Raw genomic sequence first — 18518 nt, 5'->3', positions numbered from 1 at the left:
GGAAAGCACATAGGAAGAATTAATGCAAGGAAAAATATGGAAAGCAAGACAAGAGAGCAATGGAATGAAGAGAAGAGCGCACGTGCATGGGGGGTGGAAGAGGGGAACGGCAGCTCGGGGGAGGGGTCAGGAAAATAGCGCCAGTATTGAACAGCGATAGAGCGAATCAAACATCCAGGTCGATCACCAACGTGCACTGATGACATCTTAAGCTTCACGTTATACCCCTCGGGCCTTGAAAACAATCCAGCACAGATTGAGGTCTTTGGCCAAGTGTATGGTACGAGATCTGATAGTTCATGAAGCCAAAATAACCTACTCGGCTGTATCAAGCTCATCATGAGCGGAGGTCAAGGGTTCTAAGGGGACTGCGGCAAATGATCAGCCACGACTAGAAGTGGGTGCATGCATCAATGAGCATACCTTTCCTGTCTTCACCATTGGGGATGTTCTCCCGCTCGTCCTCGCGTCGTTCACGATCGTCATCACGGCGCTCCCTTTCATCCTTGATATCGCGGTCCCTCTCATCAGGGCTTCGAGAGCGGTCACGGGAACGTTCACGGTCCCGGTCGCGGCGATCATAATCCCGGTCACGGCGATCATAGTCGCGATCGCGGCGGTCATAGTCGCGGTCATGTCGGTCATAATCTCGTTCGTACCTGTCGTCCCTTCGGGGAGAATAGTCGCCACGACCACGTCTAGGAGAAGGAGAGCGGCCACGTCGTGGCGGAGTACGGTCACGTCGCCGGTCCCGGCCAGAGTCAAAACGCCAAGAAGCAGATGGAGGAGTACGCGCCCACTTTAACCATGTCAGCCAAGTTATGGATTCCATAGTCTTCTACTCACCTCAATTTTCAACAGATCATCGCGGCCAATCCGCTTATTATGCATTTCATGGTATGCATCATCTGCGTCGCGGCGGCTCTCGTACTCCACAAAGGCAAACCTTATGTCGTGAGCAAGTATCATTCAGGGTTCGAAGCCTCGATTAAACATACAGTCTGCTGGAAGGGGTACGCGGCGCTGGGATGTCACAGCGGACAAGACGTCCATATCTAAGTCATTGTTAGAAGAATTTCCACATACATATCAATCATTAAATATATGGTGCAAGGCAACTGTGAGAGGAAAACTCTTTCGGAGGGTTTCCCTTCAAGGAGTCCCCTCTCCAAGGAAATCGGATAAACAAGCAAATCTCTATCATAGTATGATATAGAGAGCGGCACCGACGTCGGTTTGCGGGACTCAGCCGAGGTGAATTGCGAGAATGGACACGGGTCGTATAGTCATGGTAGCGCGTAGCAATCGATGAGCGGCACGTACCGTTCGAATTCGTAGGCAAGGTCGCGAGCTCGGGTCCCGTGCCCGAAGCCGGTGACATAGAGTGTAGTACCAGGTCGAGACATTGTGTGTCAGCCAGTGAGGTTGTGTGGTTGTATGCTAAACTGGGTAGGCAAATCAACAATGGTGGTGTGGATGCGAGTGAAGCAAGAATGGGCAGGATGTAAGGAAGTCAGAGACAATTCAGGAACTACAGCTAAGTTTGTATGCCACAAGCGAAGTATCCAGGGATGTTCTAGTTGTCTATTACATAATGTCTGAGTCAGTAATATAACTCAGAAACGGATAAGTTACAATTGATATTTTACTTGCGATAAATTACATGAGTAACATGATATGTCTCTTGATCTAACCACGCTGCAGATAAATAGAGAGAACCCTTTAGGTTGAGTATATGCAGGATGTTGCCTCGTTTCTTACCCGAATGACTGAAGCTTCACATCATCACATCAACTAAATAGTCAGTCTAACACCTGAGGCTAGGACGCTGATAGTTGCCGGGATATTAATCATCATTTACTGCAGAACGTCTGTATTGTATTAATAATACAATATGCTTCTCATCACTTTTGATTTGTAGTTAACTAGCTCGAGACTGGGTTATTACGTACTCAATGTTACTAGTGTCTAGTTAGTCAACAGCTATATCAAGCTAGCATGCCGCCCTTGCGAAGCAGCAAAATTTTTCGTTTTTCGGAAATTTTCTTAACTGCACATTCTTTGATTTACTTCAAAACGCGACAGCCTCTTCCAACATGAATGCTGAACTACAACAAGTTCAGAAAGTGTGGGAGCGTATCCGCACCAGCAGCCCAATTTATGCTTTTCTACTTCAGGACATTGACATCTATGATGCTGGGAAAGGTGTATTCAATGCGAGACTCCAAGTCGGTCCTCAACATTTGAATTCAAAGGGTACCTTACATGGCGTATTTTCAGCCTGTGTCACTGACTGGGCGGGTGGGTTAGCGATTGCATCGGCCGGTCTCGATTCAACAGGTGTCAGCACGAATATTCATGTCAACTATCTCTCAACAGCGAAAACTGGAGACTGGCTAGTAATTGAAGGCCGCGCCGACAAAGTCGGCCGAAACCTTGCTTTTACAACTGTGACAATCTCGAAGCAGACTGACTCTAATGGGAGTACAGTTGTTGCACAAGGATCTCATACCAAATATATCAAGACACAATGACGGTTTCAGACAGGCTTGTGAATGAGTTGTGATCGGGCTAGCAGGGAGAAAAACACGGTGGTGTCTGCACACTTCCATATAAACCGCAGTCTTCTTTACATCTGGCATGAAACGCATATACTTTGAATGCTGGATTCACTCGGATTGCGCATAGCAATGTCCATCCTTATTTGCTTTAGATACCTTGTCTTTTACTGGTAATGCAAGGTAATTTTGGATGGGTACACAGCACTATATAATTAAATATAATTTTCACGGTTCAACTACAAGTAGAGTTTCCTTGAGTTTTGTTACCGGAACAGGAATGGTACTGCTACGCATAATTAGGCTTATCACTTATCCCAAGCCCTGAACTTCTTTTGGATTCTGGGCCCCAATGGTTGACAGGAGTACGGCACCACCAGAGTGTCGTGTCTCCAGATGTTGTGTTTTGGTTTCCGTGCGCGAAACGTATCTTAACGTTGTTTCCAACAAGGGGCACACACTCAATGCCACACCACATCCTTGTATCCCATACGCAGCGTTGACATCGGCTGGTTAAGTTTCTGATGGCAAGATCTTATCAAGTACGGGCCAGGGACTTCGCGTACTGTGTCCATCGTACGGAGTACTGGTACCACTAATCCTGCTCCTATATTAGACCGATATGCGCAGGTCGCATTACCTATTTTGGCTACTATATATGACGGACTTTGTCGACGATTACAAACCTATTTGGAGAATATGATATCCCATGATGTTACTGGTACAAATAGATTTGAAGCTGATTTACACATCCTGAATATACATTACTCGTGGTTTTTTTACTACTTGGTAGGCAAAAGTGCTAAGTATGTAGTAGCACTCTATAGCTATACAAGCTCGTGATCCCCGGCCGGTTGTATTAGGTAACCAAAGCGGACATGCCGATCAGATAACCAGATGTTAAAGGACAACCGAGCTTTCTGACGACGCGCAGCCTTGATCATTCGCGAAATCTTGGTTTTCCTTTTACTCAATAAACCTGCGATACGGTCAATGCGATCATTTGATAGAGCCAATCGCCATGAATGAGACTTCCAACTGGGCGGAACAGTCACAGCTCAAGAAACCCGAATTAGCTGAGACTTCTAACATTGGTTTGCCGACGAGCTACGAGGAGCAGGCTGAGACGGAGAGTTTGAACCCCGTGCGATTAAAAGGAGTCATTGAATCGACGCTTCAATTTCTCTCAACGGCTAATAGTGAGACTCTTCTGGGTGTCTTCGCATGCTTGGTAGGCGCGACGCTCGTACTTTTTGGAAGACTAGGTTTGCTCTTGATCGGAATTGCTAGTGGTATCATCTTGCACGCACAATGGGAGGCAGTTTATGAAGACCCTATCCATCCATTATCCAATCCCCGACAGCGAAGGAGAAAGGAGCTCGCCCTGGACACAGCCAGAAGACTACTCGATTGGCCGAAAAGTACGACCTTGGCTGCCGATGCTGAACAAGATGACACTGGGCAAGTATTCCTCTTCGGGGACTCTTCCTCTGCTGATCTTGATTATTCTGCTCTTGGCCCCAAGACAGCGGATGCCCTGAGATCAATCACCAATGCAGCTATGAAGGACTATGTGATGTAAGCTCTCGCCTATAATGCTACTTCGTGAGCTTACCAGACCTCGAAAAGCTCCTGGTCCAGTCCAATATTACCGCCCGAGACAACATTTCATCTGGCATGCAGGAAGTTGTTGGCCGAGTTTATCTCGTCCTTGTCATTGCACCTCTCTCGTAAACGCTCTGCTGACACCTTTTTGGAACTCCTCACTAACTCATCCTCACTGATCATTGTGTTTTTGAATGAGCTTTCTGCAGCATTCGAGTCCGTTGGCTCCACTAAACCGCCGGAAGAGGTAGTCTTGCGCTACATAGAGACGTCCCCTGAAAGTGGCCTGGCGAATATCTTAGCCAACGACCAACAGAAGAAGAAGCTCGACATTATAGCGGACGATATTTTGGCCAGATTTCTAGACCCAAATGTCTATGGATGTCTGCTGCTCAGAAATTTCATGCGCGAGATGTTCGTGAGCGTTCTATTTGAGTCAACCGTATCGAGTCTTTCGAGGCCAGAAATCATCAATGGCTGGATTATATATCTTTTTAGTGAAGGCAAGTCAGAAATAATGACTGCAATAGACGCCGGTGTGGAAGGGGCCCAGGAACAAGTTGTGACAGCAACTAGAGAACTCAACAGCGTAAATGAACTTCCATCCGATACAACGAGCAACGCGAGCCCAGACTCCGATATCCCTGGGAATATAATACAACATGAAATGGCAAATGTTGACAGGGCAACAGTGGAAGCCAAAAGAGAGGCGAAGCGACTCAGTGACATGATCACGGCGCATGATCAGCAGAAGCAAAGCCCAGAGAGAGCACTGGGAGACGATGTGCAGGAGGTGGCATCGGATGACAGGATTAATCATAGAGAAGTCTTGCCTGCAGACGAGATCGGAGACGGAGCTTTGCAACGCAAAGTCTCAGGTTGTGATCAAGCAAAGCATATTGAAAGTAATATCGATTCCAAACTGGAAGAAAATAACAGCTCGTCTCCTTCAATCATGCAATTCAAGAGTCCAACCGCACCGACTTCGCTACCGGAACCAGCCATCCTCCATCGCGCATCCATAACGGTTGAAACCGAAGCTTCAAAGGTCACATCGAAAGGCCCACTCCGCTCAAAGCCAACGTCGGACTACTTACTGCAAGTTGAACCTGTATCGACACGGTCTACTGGATGGATGGTTTTCCGAAAATATACCGATTTCGAATCGCTTCACCAAACTTTGGAGGCTATCTCGAGACTGCACAAACTACGGAAGTTCGCAGACGATCACCCACTTGTACCCTCGTGGAAAGGCCAGACAACATTGGAATTGGCTAAGAACTTGGAATGTTATCTTCAAGATGCTCTTAACCACGAATCTCTGGCAGAGAGTGAAAAGATGAAACGATTTCTTGGCAAGGATGAACATCTTGGATCGGACTTCAGTAATTCTTACGGCAGGACTGGGTTCCCCTTTCCAAGCCAATCTGCACTCGAGAATGTAGGAAAGGGAGTGTTGGGCGTATTATCCAATGCACCTAGGGGCGTCTCGGGAAGTGGTAAAGCCATGTTGGATGGCATGACAGGGGTGTTTGGTGGAGGCAGCAGTAAAAAGCAATCGCCAGATTCAGTGGTAGGCGATAAAGCCAGGCCACTAGATCCTGTCAACCATAATGGGTCAATCGATCTGGGGTCACAGGGGAGACTTCGGAATCCTACGAGGATTGGCTCGGCTTCCCCACCGGACGGATCTCACAGAGACAAGACATTTGGGAGGCCAGCTCCCCCTCCTGAAGAGGCTTTTTCAAATGAAATCGAAACGGCTACGGACTATGCAGGATTTCCCGACAGCTCAGCTCAGACGACGGATGTAGGAAGCACTGTGGCTTCTACACAACTGTCCCCTTCAACCGGGCGCAATACTTCGGCTGACCTACCCCGGTCTCCTGGCGGGACGCAAGATAATTCTCACGCCAACAGCGAAGGGCAAGCACCAGACGCTGAATTAAGCGAGTACAGAAGTCGAGGCAATCCTATCACGCATGAAGAGACGCGCATAGCAGTGGAGCTCATATTCGCGGTAATCAATGAACTATACACCTTGTCTTCGGCATGGAACATACGCAGGACTCTACTTAATGCGGCAAAATCGTACATATTACGCCCCGGAAATCCTCATTTGGAGACGATCCGTGAGCTGCTCCAGGTATCGATGATTGATTCGCATACGTCAGATGAAGCAATTGGGCTATATCTCAACAAGTTACGTGAAAATGCTCTGCCAACGGAAAGCGAGTTAGAAAACTGGCCGCCGCCATCCACTGATGCTGAGAAAGAACGACTGAGGGAGACGGCTCGCAAAGTTTTCGTTCAGCGAGGCTTGCCCCAGGCTCTTACGAGCGTTATGGGAGCAAATGCCAGTAAGGAAGTTTTGGGGAGAATCTTCGATTGTCTGCAGGTTCAAAATCTCGCTAGGGGGTTTGTATATTCTCTTTTCTTGCAGGCTCTCAAGACTGCTATCCTCTAATATTAACATCCGGGCCCCGACTCGCTGAGATTAGCGAACATTAGCGATCACAAGAATCCCGTCGCATGTATAATACCAAGATTAGTTCCTTCTTCGCATCTCTAGTTCATTGAACATCATATGTTGTTTCGGTAATATAAACTTTATTCACTGTATGATGACTGTAATTGAATGTTCACTATTTGATTGGGGTCACGTGATATATATACCATATTGACGGTCCGTTCCCCCTTACATATAGTTAATGGAGAGCTTGTCCACTTTGAGCTTCCGAGAGAGATATTATTGACACATCATATCATCTAAACACAGTCAGTGGTAAAGTTACGTTCGCCCCTTTGGCAGCAGACATAGTTATGTCTTCCAGAGCCAGAAAGCGCGAATTAGACGCTGAGAGTGATTCTATCGACGACCACCAGTCATCAAAAAGGACGAGGGGCAATGTCTCGAAGGGAAACCCAGACCCTAATCATACCGATTCACTCGCTGGCCAGGGAAAGCTTGACTCGAATGGAGACCTTTACTGGGAAATCTCCAAAGCACGCCGTCTGACCATCTCATCTTTCCGTGGGAAGACCCTGGTCAGTATAAGGGAATACTACGAGAAGGATGGCCACGAGCTCCCTGGGAAGAAGGTTTGTCTTCTATGTTCTAATAGGCCTTGTCACGAATCTCATCGTTTGCGCAGGGAATCTCTTTACCAATTGATCAGTTTTCCTCTCTTGTGAGATTATTACCTCATATTGAAAACACTCTTCAGAATAAAGGCGAATCAATCCCCCGACCACAGTATGATAGCGATAGTAAATTGACCAGTGAGAACAAAGAGGTCGGTGATGACTCTGATGATTATTCGGATGACAAGGATACGCGCCGGAATATCGAGGCGACGAGTGAGGACGATAGCGATGAGTAGGCATACCCGCCAAAGGGGCTAGAATCGTCATGAGGCAGAGGGTATGGGTTTATCAACAAAGCTATTATTGCTTATCTATCCCTGGGCTTGACTGACGCCGAATTATGATGAGTGGACCTGTTGGATTCGTTATCAGTAGGTATGCAAGTCGTCGAATATGCTATGGATCCTTCCTCCAAACCACGAGAGTACGTATACAAAGTTTTGAAATCGCGCACTCTAGCTTTCATGAACACCATATCCAGCTAGTCCTTTTGAGTCCCAGTTGAATTATACTAGATGTCCTATAAGAATTTCCCTTATCACCTTATCGCTAGATCTCGGTCACTCTTACACTTCTTACAACTCCAATAGACCTACTTACCGATCGGAGCCTTGAGCAGGTATGTGCATTTAACCGAGTATTTTGGGGAAATAAATGAATAATTTACAATAAACTGGGTTAAAATAAAAGAAAAGGCACTTGTTACCTATGCGTCTCTTTATTGTATCATAACTAGAAGAACACTAGCTACAGTACCGTAGAATAAGTGTATTGAAACTGATTAATGCGTGTCTGGCATGGTGAAGCATCTAGCTCTGATTCACCCAATCTTTTTCTTTAAAGTTGCTTATACAGCAACACAAAGCCTCTGGGGCACTAGAGAGTGCCTTGGCAGTTATCTAGTAATGGTGCCCGTGCCTAGATAGTGAAGCAATTTCAAAATTTTGAGAGAGGTTGGGGGGCCGGAAGAGAGACTTCTTGTATGAGAGGGTATTATTCATGAGATACATGTAGGACTAACCGGGGTGTTGAACTACTAGAAGTTTGACGTCTAATTTTCGATCCGGATACAAACTACGGAGTAGTTAAGTTTATATAGTATTACTATGAAAAGACTGGTTATTGACTATACCGTCATGTTGTGGAGGTTCAACCCAAACGATTACAGATTACATTAGCATACAACCTTGTAACCCCAGATGTATGTACCAGTTAATCTATGGGTAATACTATGAAATAACTGGGTACTCGGGCTAGCCATACTTTGTTCATCAATTGAATTTTTAGTACCACAAGATGCACGCTATTATTTGGCATCCTAGAGACCCGCATTTGATTGCACAGTCTTTTGGGGTAGATAGTCCCAATTCAGAATCTAGTATGTATGTTTGGCTATGTACAGTGTGACACCTATTGAGACATTGCAAACTCCGAAATTCCTTAAACAATATGCATTAAGTTACTTATTAAGCCTTTTTGTGCTGGGTAACTCTTTATGGCTATGCGAATACCCTACAAGTACTTGATTGTGGTGCGTTATGCCCCTTACAATGTTACAAACTCTGTACTCCGTACTATGGGGCAACTATGGTTGTTGTCCCGTGGAAAGTTCGGTGGTTAGCAAGCAAAGCAGATCCATGGCTAGTGAGGGACTTCCGTCATATCAGACCAGAAAATGGAAAACACAAAAGCCCCTTCCCCTCCCCCTTTTCCACCCTTTCCCTCCCGTATACAACGCTACAGTATAATACGTGCCGCTTGAACATTTTCTTGACCTGAATTATTGAGATACCCACCCGCACAAGCCCTAGCTATCAACTTGAAATTACTGGTTTCCTTGTCGGCCTGGACGTATAGTCCGGTTTGACCTGTCTTATCCTCCTTGTGACTTGATTGCTTATCAAAACGAGTGCTTTTGGTATGTCCTGACACAGTCATTTAGTTACCTCTAAGTATCAGTATTCAGAAGAGTGGAAATCTATCTCAAACCATTACAACTATGACTTCCACCATTGGCTATTTCCTACTAACAGCTAATTACCCCTCTAGTATGCCGGAAAGCCTGTGTGGACTAGAGTTCCGGATCCGAGTTCAATCCCTACCGTCGGGTTTATCGAGCATCCTACCAGCGCATATCAACCAAGAGAGAGCAAGTATCCTGGTTTGTCGACAAACTTTGTCGATTATCATCTCGTGCATACCACTACCTGCTGTGCACCAGGTCTGGGACAAACTTGTCATGATTAAGGGGAGAATGCGCATTCTATAACGCCAAACCCGCCAATTGTATTGTCAAAACACACGCGCGCACACACACACTATGCAACCGGAGTGAGTACTCTGGTATGGGCGCAAGACAGCAATCGAGCTGACAAATATCTTGTGTGGACTATCTCAGGCTGCAGAAATACTGTGGACACATCAGCTTCCGGTAAAAAGGATCTTCCTCGTTGGCCAAGCCATTTTCGGCGGTGCTATACTACCTATCTGAAAGCCGAAGCCGGGAAGCTTCAAGACTGGTTCTGCCACTCTATAAACTGCTAGTCTCTAACTGCGGTCACGGTATCGCAACATCGGGATTGTGTGAACCAACGTTCCCGCGATATTTCTGGAAAACGTCTTGCGCCCGTTGGTATCTCATCTAAGTCAACGTTCTAATACATACTGGCATATGCTGAACGCACTCGTACACAGTTGAGGAAAGTCGAGTTATAGTGACCCGATAGACAACGCCCACGTTCATCCATCCCCACAATCGCATTACAGGCTATGTCTAGATTAAAGGAATCGGATACCGCGGATTACATTTCCAGAATCGGTTCAGGAACTCCGGCAAATTCTGCCTCGCCACAAACTGCTGTGTCGCTAGACAAGACGGATAAAGGTCTCATCCGTGAAGGACTAGGCAATTTAAATCGCTGGTCGCAGTCTACAACATCTAGCCAAAATACGCCGGAAAATAATCGTCGACTCGATTTTACCAAAGGGCCTAGATCACCTTCCCCAACCACTGGCCATGACGAACACATTGACAATAATGATGGCTCGGAAAATCAAAGTCGGATAGCTTCCGAAACTGGCAATGAAATACATGACGGATTTCACATGCCGGAGACATTTGATAATTATGATGGATTGCATGGCGATCCTGTACGAAATCACCCAGTCGACGTTGTAGGAGCGACAGTGCCACAGACTAATTGGATATTTTCTGGGGCCACTGAAATACCCCATAACCTTTTCCAAGACCCCTGGGTCAAGGGAAACGGTTCAGGACCTGATTCTCCCCGGGGCAAAAGTAGTGTGGTTCCTACTCGCCCAGTTCTGGAGGCACACAGTCCACGTGAATCAGGGCCTAACGCACCAGCAGAGGAAGGACCGCGGTTGATCTCTGAGGGAGATAGAAGTCAGGAGAAAAGAAAGCGGGGTCAGTCACAGAAAGCAATGCTTTCCAAAGCGTTGCAGAAAGCGAATACCGCAGTTCTTCTCGACAATGCGGCGAACTTCGAAGGGGCTATGGAGGCTTACAATGATGCGTGTCAACTCCTACATTTGGTAATGCTTCGGAGCGACGGAGGAGAAGACGAGAAGCAAAAACTTCAAGAAATAGTGAGTTTCCTAACTGAACTCAAGTTCTCTCCATTTCTAAAACTGAAATCTTTCTTTTAGCGTGATACATATATGGTACGAGTCACTGAGCTAGAACGTATGGATTTTTCATTTCGAGATTTGGATAGCAAAGCCCTCCCTGAGCGTCCGCTGAGTCAAGAATCATATGGTGACTTATCTCATCCAATCGCTGATGAGAACGATGTAATGGCCAGAGAGAAGCGTGTCTCTTTGCAGCGCAGTTCTATGGTCCAACCGTTTGATCTGGCGGAAGGGCTAGCGTCCACTTGGGATCACCAACCGCGCCAGTCATTATTACCGTCACCGCTAGGTGATCGTACACCGACTACAGCCCAATCGTCTGATTCGGTCAATTTCCATCATCCTGGATCATCCCGGCGTATATCGAAGTTTGAGTACATGGGTGCTTCAGACCCCCCGGAAACAATAACCTCAGGAGTAGATATCACTCATGCTGCTGGCCAGTCTGACCTGTTCTCTTTCGGGGATCATAAGAAGGAAGTGAATGAATCGACGTCTTGGCTCGACACCATTGATGAATCTGGCGCATCTTCCCCAGTTTCGATACGCTCAGAAGTGTCATCAATATACTTGCGACATAGAGGGAGCTTTCATCATGCTGTCGGTACCGAGGCCGAATTTGATGCTGCCCTTGATGCTGCTGTGGAAGCTGCATATGATGAAGGTCTGGAACCAGCTGTCGATCTAGATGATAATGGTAGCAGCAATGACATTGTGGCCAATGCTCGGAGAAATGTCGAAATCGCGAAGCAAAAGGTGAGAGAAGCTGAGCGGGAGGCTCAGATAGCATTGACACGCGGGCAAGAAACACAGCGTTTTCAAGAACAACCTGCGTATGACGGTGTCAATGATATTAGGACCGATTATCTAGATGAGGAAGCTGAAGAAGAGGAGCGATTGCTGGAGGAGATGACCAGAGGCTATGTTATGGATGACTTCGAATTTGGCATTCAGTCAAAGTCCGCTCTTCCCCGCCAGTCAAGATCGGGTAGCCTTTCTAGCAAATTGCGGGATGGCTCGACTGCTTCCAATACTATGACGGCCCTAAGCCCCCTCGCAGAAGATGCAAGCCTGCCCTTCACTGATGATACAATCTTCGAGCCTAGCGGGTCGTCTCCCCCAAGTCACGGCGCACTTTCGGTTTCGACAAATTCGGGACATGCCTCAATATCAACGCCAACGGTGCGAGCACGGAGACTATCGGGTCAGTATGCCACGGAACTAAAGATCGAAACAAATACGGACCCATTCAGTTTTCGGCCGCCGCCAGTTCCAAAAGATAGTACAGCTTCAACCTCTACTATCAATCATCAGCCAGGTCGAGCATCGGGTCCTGCTTCTGCTCTACGATCAGCCGCGTCCGTGAAGAATCGAAATGTCTCAATTGGATCGTTTAACGAAGATGCTCTATCTAACGCAATCTCAGTAAAGATGCCTAACCAGGACGATGATGGCCGTGAGCTCTCCAAAGTTCCATCTCCAACACGTCCCATCGGCAAAGTACCTTCAGCACCGGATAATCTGGGCAAGCTCAATACAGGACTGGGAACTTTTCGTCTGAGAAATATCTCAGTTTCGGGGCCGGAACCGTTCGTTGAGTCCCCAAACAGTCCGTCAAGCAATGCGTTTCCTGCCGTCGATACCCATAAAGTGCCGATGACTGGTTCAATACCTATAATCCCCACACCCACCACTGCCATGATGTCGGCGAATGGCTTGCCAAGTGGAGGACTGAATATATTCGATAGCCATATACATTCCCCGACGAGCCCTGGCTCTCCAAATTTGTTGGCCACCGATCCTCCTCTTCCATTGGAGCCGTGTCCTGAGTCATTTCTTCTGCGTCCATTTTGGCTAATGCGCTGTATCTACCAGACAATTTCTCACCCACGTGGTGGTTATTTGTCCACGAAGTTGTTTATTCCTCGAGACGTGTGGCGCGTGAAGAACGTGAAAATCAAGGCAGTCGAAGAAAAGGTGTCTAACTGCGACTTGCTAACCGCAGCATTACTCAAGTTGGCAAAGGTTGATACTTACGATGCTGATGCTGTTTTGGAAGAAATGCAGTCTTTGGAAAGTGTACTTGACCAGGTGCAGATGTCGCTGTCCAAAAAAATAGGGAGTGAGGTCGGAGTGCAGGGCGCCATGCCACTCTTCAAGTCGGCTCAATTTTTCGAAGACCCTGCAGCCGTTGATGCGCCGCCCTCAAAACCATCGAATGTACCGAGCAAATCATATCTGACCTCCTGGCGTAAGTTAAGGTCAAAGAATTCCGGGGTCAATGCGACGGCTTCGCTCCCTGCATCTAAGGACACCAATAAGGACAATGCAACCGTTAGCACCATTCCGATGACGTCTTTGCCCACTTCCCAGCCATTGAGGCGCAGGGTATCTCAATTGCACTACAATGGATCTAATAACTATATGGGAGCCTTGGCACGGCTTTGCGATGCAGCTCAGGTATTGGGTATGTGGCAGGACTTACACCCCATTATCGTTTCGGCAGTGTTAACCCCGCTTGCTTAGATCAAATTGCTCAACAAGTCGAAGATCCTGGCCTAAGGCATTCTTCGCCGACGTTAGTCGGCCTAGAGTTAAGCACTCGCCATGCTGCAGAGTTCTTTGGACTCTACGTTTGTCGGTTTGCCCTGAACGATATCGGTATGATGCTTGATAAGTTTATTAAAAGAGGCAGTGAGTGGGTACTGATCTGATGACATGGCTTTGACTTACATGTATCATAATTGGAACTCCCTCTTCCCCTTCTTCATGCCAATACTATCACTATTTTGATTTGATTTTGTTTCTCCCATCATCATTCTTTTATTCATTATCATCAATAATATGCTTATTGATCGAACTTGAGCATGTGAATTCACTTGTACAAGTACCTGCAAGATCGCATGTTTTCTTCTCTTTAGTCCTTAGCTTTTCCAGTTGTGATAGTTCTCGATAAATATACTGCTGGAGTTACCATTTCGCATCTATCTTGGGGAGATATTCAAACCCCGTGCATACCCTGTGTTCCATGTCGATTGATTCGATGGATGCGGCGATGTTCATCGTTTCCATGGACTTACAATAGGCGTACGACGTATGAGGGTCCCTGGCGCTTTTACACGGAGCAGATATATGCAAGCTTTGGAACCAGCAAGTCGAATACCTCTTTCAACCTCGCCTGGCTGCTGACGCAAGAGACATTTGGCGTCTCTTTTCCGCGTCACGAATGATCTCAGCAGATAACTTCAGGCTTGGTGCAAGCCGCGCATACCTGCCAACCTCCGTTATAACGTTAAATATGATCCCGTCTAGCTGAGTCGCCGGAGGCAATAGTGATGAGAGAGTCGGTGACATGGTTGCCCCCATGATTAACAACGCCTGTGAGACCATGGAAAGGGCACCTTGCCAGAGGTACGGCAGGTGGCCCTCACGGTGTCTGCTTATATGCTCGAGTTGATTCAATGTCGCCTCCAAGCACCGCAAGCAGCAATCTTTTACTGTCGGGTCACTGCATGCATACTCATTCTGGAAGACCGCCAGGATGTAAGGCCGGTAAATTATTGTACGGCAGGCGAAGTAGCGAAGCCTTAAAACAGTCTGAATGGAGCTTGATGTCGGCCCCCCAAGGGGGAAGCGGACAGGCTGAGGAAGGCTTTCATACCATTGAGAAAGCTGGAAATCTAGCTCTGAGGCGATAGGACCGAGTGATGCGAGTGTCAAGATGCTGTCTTTTTGGTAGATCATATGACTGACTCTGTTGAGCAGCCTTCTCAGGGCTATTTCAGCCAAGAAATACCAGAGCTCATCCTGACCTATCATCACATCTACTATCTTCTCTCCAAGTCGTATGCTTCCTTCGTCTTCTTCGTCTTCTTCATCTTCCAGTTCAAAGCCCCCAGGGAGATCGACGAGCTCTTCAAAATGCACAATACCCGAGTGTGGTAGGTCTAGTTCTGCAAGCAAATCGCTTTCAAATAGTAAGGTGTTCCAATACACTCTTGTGCTGAGCTCCTTCCATTGCCCTGGAACACGAGAGGGGTTGCCTAGGAGTAACTGCAACTTCATGCTGGCATTTGATAGTAGAGTCCACGCCTCAAGGGGCCTGACCATGTAAAATAGATATGCAGAAGCCAATATGACACATTGCGCTGCGAGCACCGAATTGCGGGTCATGACAGCCGGCAAAAGAGCCCAGGCTGCGGCGAAATATGGTAGTCCTGGAAGTTCTTCATCTGCAGAAAGGCACGATATACTCCCAGATTGACTGGCACTGCCCAGTGCCAAAACCAAAAGGACGACGCAGCTCTCTGGCCCTCCCTCGAAGTCCAGAGAAAGAGCCTTCTTGTAATATCGGGGCCATGTCAGTGGGTTGACACAAGCGTACCAAATATTTACGCGTTCGAAAAAAAGTTGAGCGTGAGTAAGTGCGTTTGATACATCTAGGTTCACGGGAGGTTCGAGCCGAAGTGGCTCACGGGCCATCTCTAACTGTAGAAGGGTATGAGGATCATAAGGGACGGCGACCAATTCTCTGATTAATGGCCACTGTAGAAGGTGTAAAGCTGGTGTAGTATGTACTCTGGGCATAGTTGAGATACTCGTCGGTGGATTTGCCCATGAGCCAAGGCCCACCGCGATTGACCTTGTAGGTATGTTGGCGAAACTGACAACATCATCACCACCTATTTGGACAAGGTTGGCAGCTGTGGAAGAATTCGATGACAGCGGAGACTGGCTGATGGGGTCTGAAAGCTTCGACTGAAGCAAGACTTCTATCCTGTTCAGCTTCTCGATAATCAGTTTGTCACCGGCATCTAGTTTGATGCCTGGCTCACGATAAACACAGTCTGCATCCAGGTCTACGCAGAGCTGGCATCTTGGGCGGGCTCCGTTACATCTCGTTTTCCGCAGACGACAGATCTGGCACTGAAGCAGCGTACGCACATTAGTATCATTTGTGTTTGTAGCAGAGCTAGTACCAGGGTGGCACTTGTTCAAGGTTACAGAGGGGAGGGGCATCCAACATACGGCTATAGTTGCGCGCCTTCGGGGATACTCGGTTGCTTCAGAGTTGTTGCGCTTTCTTGCTAGGGTTGAATCGAGAGTAGCATCGTTATCGGGTTCTTGAGAAGACATGGTGCTTTCAGCCCTCGGTGCATACGAAAACGCTGATCCCGGACAGGGTACGGCTTCAGCAACATGAAGCTAATGGTAAGGCCCAAAGATGTGTTGTTGTGCTCAAGGAGGCACAGAGAATGCCGCCCGCGCGGCCACTGGCAGCTGTAAATGATGTGACTAGGGCTGTAAAATGGCAAAGATGTCAATGGGCATTTCTCAATCGAAGTGCATGGCAGTACAAGTAGAGTTGCACATACGAGACAATAACGTTTAATAAATGCGGGGAAGAGACTCCCAGGGGCTGGCAGCTGGCGCCGACATGGGGGAACATAAGACAGTAATCTCTGCCTATAACGAGTAACTTAATCAATGCTACTAGCTATGTGCTTTACCTACTTCGGCACGGAGCCTACTCGCCGCCCGTCAATGCCACTAGCAGGTAGTATTTTGGACAAATACTGTTTATTGGTGGACCGAGGCATGGAGCCCAGCTAGAGTGCTTCGCTATGGCTATCCAGTAACTAGTCACGGAAAATAGTATGTGAAGCTTTCTACCTCACGTCTATCTCCCTATATGTTGATTCAATATAAAGTCAAACGCCATATCCCAGCAGGTTTATACCGCACTCCGAGATTCAACACTGCGGACTTCGTCTAGGCCTGTGCCTGAGCGGCTATTCTTCCCCAAGCCAGTGCCTCTCTCTGGGTTGGCGCTTGTCTGTTCATCGCTGCTTCTCAACGTGTTGTAACTGCTGCCGGCAGCATTGGATTGGCGAGCTGGCGCCTTTCGGTCTTCGCCGTCATTACCTATGGACGCTGTTGCAGAGACGTTGTTACTGGTGTTGCTGAGCTCAGCATGAGGGTCGAAAGTTTTAGTAGTTGTTGGACCAGCACTGCCAGATATAGGGATCACGCCTGCAATACCGTTGACTTTCTCCCCAGTGATGTCGTCATCTTCATTCCCTTCGAACCTCTCGCCTTTCTTTTTGTTGGTATCTGTGGTACCGGCATTAGCATTGGTGTCACGACCGCCATCTACGCGCGAGTCAGTCGCGTCCCTAGCATTGCTCGCCTGGGATTCGGTGGCCGTTGACGCAGGAACTTCGTTGCCATGTCTAGACTCAGCAGGGTCCGGCATACTGGTCTGAGACTGGTGCATGGACGAGCCATGTTGGGGATAATGATCTCCTGTGCCATGGGCGTTGCTAGCCCTATAGCTACTGTCTATGCGCGGCTCGGTGTTGTCCTCGATGTTGTCAGGCTTGAACTTATTGGCCGTCGATGACGGAACTCTGGACCCAGGAGATGACTGGGTAGCAGCCAGCATGGTTTCCTGGGGCTGATGGCGAGGGGAGACATTCTGAGAGCTCTGGCCGGGCTGTTCTCTTGTGTTTAAGAAGTTGGTATTATCATAGTTGTTGTCCATTTGCGGGCCAGATTTCTCAACGCCGCTCGACTGGAATCCGGCAACTGTCGGCGTCGAAACATTGGTGCCATATGATAAGTCGGTTGATCTCGGCGTGTTGTATTGAGACTGGTGAAACGGTGACGCGTGCTGCGTGGGTTGTTCCCTTTTGTTGCGCAAATATTGTTCCTGGGCCGGGTTTATAGCACCTTGGGCGTAAGGGCCAGTACTAGGTGAGGTCCCAGAAGTACGGTCGTATGGATTGCCGGTAGCAATCCGATCAATGGAGTCAGTGATATTGCTTGGGTGGCGATTTTCGGATTGCCTGGTGTGGTTCGCATTGTTGTAGGTACTGACGTTAGGACTGAGGTCTGTCGCGCTTGTACCGAAGGCACGTTCGGTTGCCTCGACATTGTAAGAAGGATCATCAATGGGGTTCATGATGTTGGCCATTTTTGACAGTCAAATCAGAGATGTACACGAGTGTCTTGTTATATCAGGTTTTGAATTGGAGTTGAGGAGGGAAATATAGGCATATACACTAGATATATATAATTGATTGTCTTGTGTGGAAATTGTCCATTGGCTTGGTCTGAAGGCATAACCGTTTAAGTATTTCTCAACCTCCCCTGCGTAGTGCGTGAGATGACGTCGATAGTAGTAGGCTATCTTGATTAAACCTGTAATAATCATGATATCCCACGATGAGCTTTTACGTAGTTGTGGATGTCGATCCAGACAGGGACCATGACGTAAGTCCATGCCACGGTAAACAATTCGCTATTGATCGGTCCAAAGTACTAGTTAACAATTTCCAAAATTTATCAGTAAATACTAGCCACGGTGAAACAACATCATTCTCAAAAAGTATTACTGTCTAAATGTGGGGATTAACTCTAGTATGCTGTCATAGCTCCTGAGCTCACTTATCGACGTTGGGTTTCCATGGTCCCCTCCCTACAAATGGGATCGGGATGACGTGCATAGTAACAAGTAGATACTTCAGTAGACTATTTCATAGTATTATGTACCTT

General features: G+C 47.5%; 7 protein-coding genes across 7 annotated transcripts; 4 read left to right on the top strand and 3 right to left on the bottom strand.

Annotated features, from left to right (window-relative positions):
- Positions 1-315: 315 nt before the first annotated feature.
- BO83DRAFT_321472 (RNA-binding protein) lies at positions 316-1406 on the bottom strand (the record flags this gene model as incomplete). Its single annotated transcript, XM_025527855.1, has 5 exons — positions 316-368; positions 424-799; positions 847-946; positions 999-1055; positions 1324-1406. 5 exons carry the CDS (start codon positions 1404-1406, stop codon positions 316-318), a joined length of 669 nt encoding a protein of 222 aa, XP_025384432.1.
- A 670-nt stretch (positions 1407-2076) lies between these two features.
- Positions 2077-2795, top strand: BO83DRAFT_420148 (PaaI family thioesterase). The gene has a single exon (XM_025534921.1). It carries the CDS (start codon positions 2097-2099, stop codon positions 2532-2534), a length of 438 nt encoding a protein of 145 aa, XP_025384431.1. The 5' UTR covers positions 2077-2096; the 3' UTR covers positions 2535-2795.
- A 675-nt stretch (positions 2796-3470) lies between these two features.
- On the top strand, positions 3471-6728 carry BO83DRAFT_381616 (PX domain protein). Its single transcript, XM_025532028.1, has 2 exons — positions 3471-4136; positions 4188-6728. Exons 1-2 carry the CDS (start codon positions 3580-3582, stop codon positions 6628-6630), a joined length of 3000 nt encoding a protein of 999 aa, XP_025384430.1. The 5' UTR covers positions 3471-3579; the 3' UTR covers positions 6631-6728.
- A 154-nt stretch (positions 6729-6882) lies between these two features.
- Positions 6883-7832, top strand: BO83DRAFT_368460 (transcriptional coactivator p15/PC4 family protein). The gene is made up of 2 exons (XM_025529825.1): positions 6883-7265; positions 7319-7832. The coding sequence occupies exons 1-2, from the start codon at positions 6987-6989 to the stop codon at positions 7544-7546; spliced, it is 507 nt and encodes a 168-aa protein (XP_025384429.1). The 5' UTR covers positions 6883-6986; the 3' UTR covers positions 7547-7832.
- A 2031-nt stretch (positions 7833-9863) lies between these two features.
- BO83DRAFT_124743 (uncharacterized protein) lies at positions 9864-13902 on the top strand. Its single transcript, XM_025526056.1, has 3 exons — positions 9864-10919; positions 10980-13428; positions 13488-13902. Exons 1-3 carry the CDS (start codon positions 10080-10082, stop codon positions 13673-13675), a joined length of 3477 nt encoding a protein of 1158 aa, XP_025384428.1. The 5' UTR covers positions 9864-10079; the 3' UTR covers positions 13676-13902.
- Positions 13903-14129: 227 nt separating this feature from the next.
- On the bottom strand, positions 14130-16097 carry BO83DRAFT_430690 (putative C6 finger domain protein; the record flags this gene model as incomplete). Its single annotated transcript, XM_025535533.1, has 2 exons — positions 14130-15887; positions 15990-16097. The coding sequence occupies 2 exons, from the start codon at positions 16095-16097 to the stop codon at positions 14130-14132; spliced, it is 1866 nt and encodes a 621-aa protein (XP_025384427.1).
- A 360-nt stretch (positions 16098-16457) lies between these two features.
- On the bottom strand, positions 16458-18241 carry BO83DRAFT_381610 (uncharacterized protein). Its single transcript, XM_025532027.1, has one exon. The coding sequence runs from the start codon at positions 17935-17937 to the stop codon at positions 16696-16698; it is 1242 nt and encodes a 413-aa protein (XP_025384426.1). The 5' UTR covers positions 17938-18241; the 3' UTR covers positions 16458-16695.
- Positions 18242-18518: the final 277 nt, after the last annotated feature.

Source organism: Aspergillus eucalypticola (genome assembly GCF_003184535.1).
Source record: "Aspergillus eucalypticola CBS 122712 chromosome Unknown BO83scaffold_28, whole genome shotgun sequence".
Classification (NCBI taxonomy): Eukaryota; Fungi; Ascomycota; class Eurotiomycetes; order Eurotiales; family Aspergillaceae; genus Aspergillus; species Aspergillus eucalypticola.
This window is presented reverse-complemented; position numbering and strand designations above follow the sequence as displayed.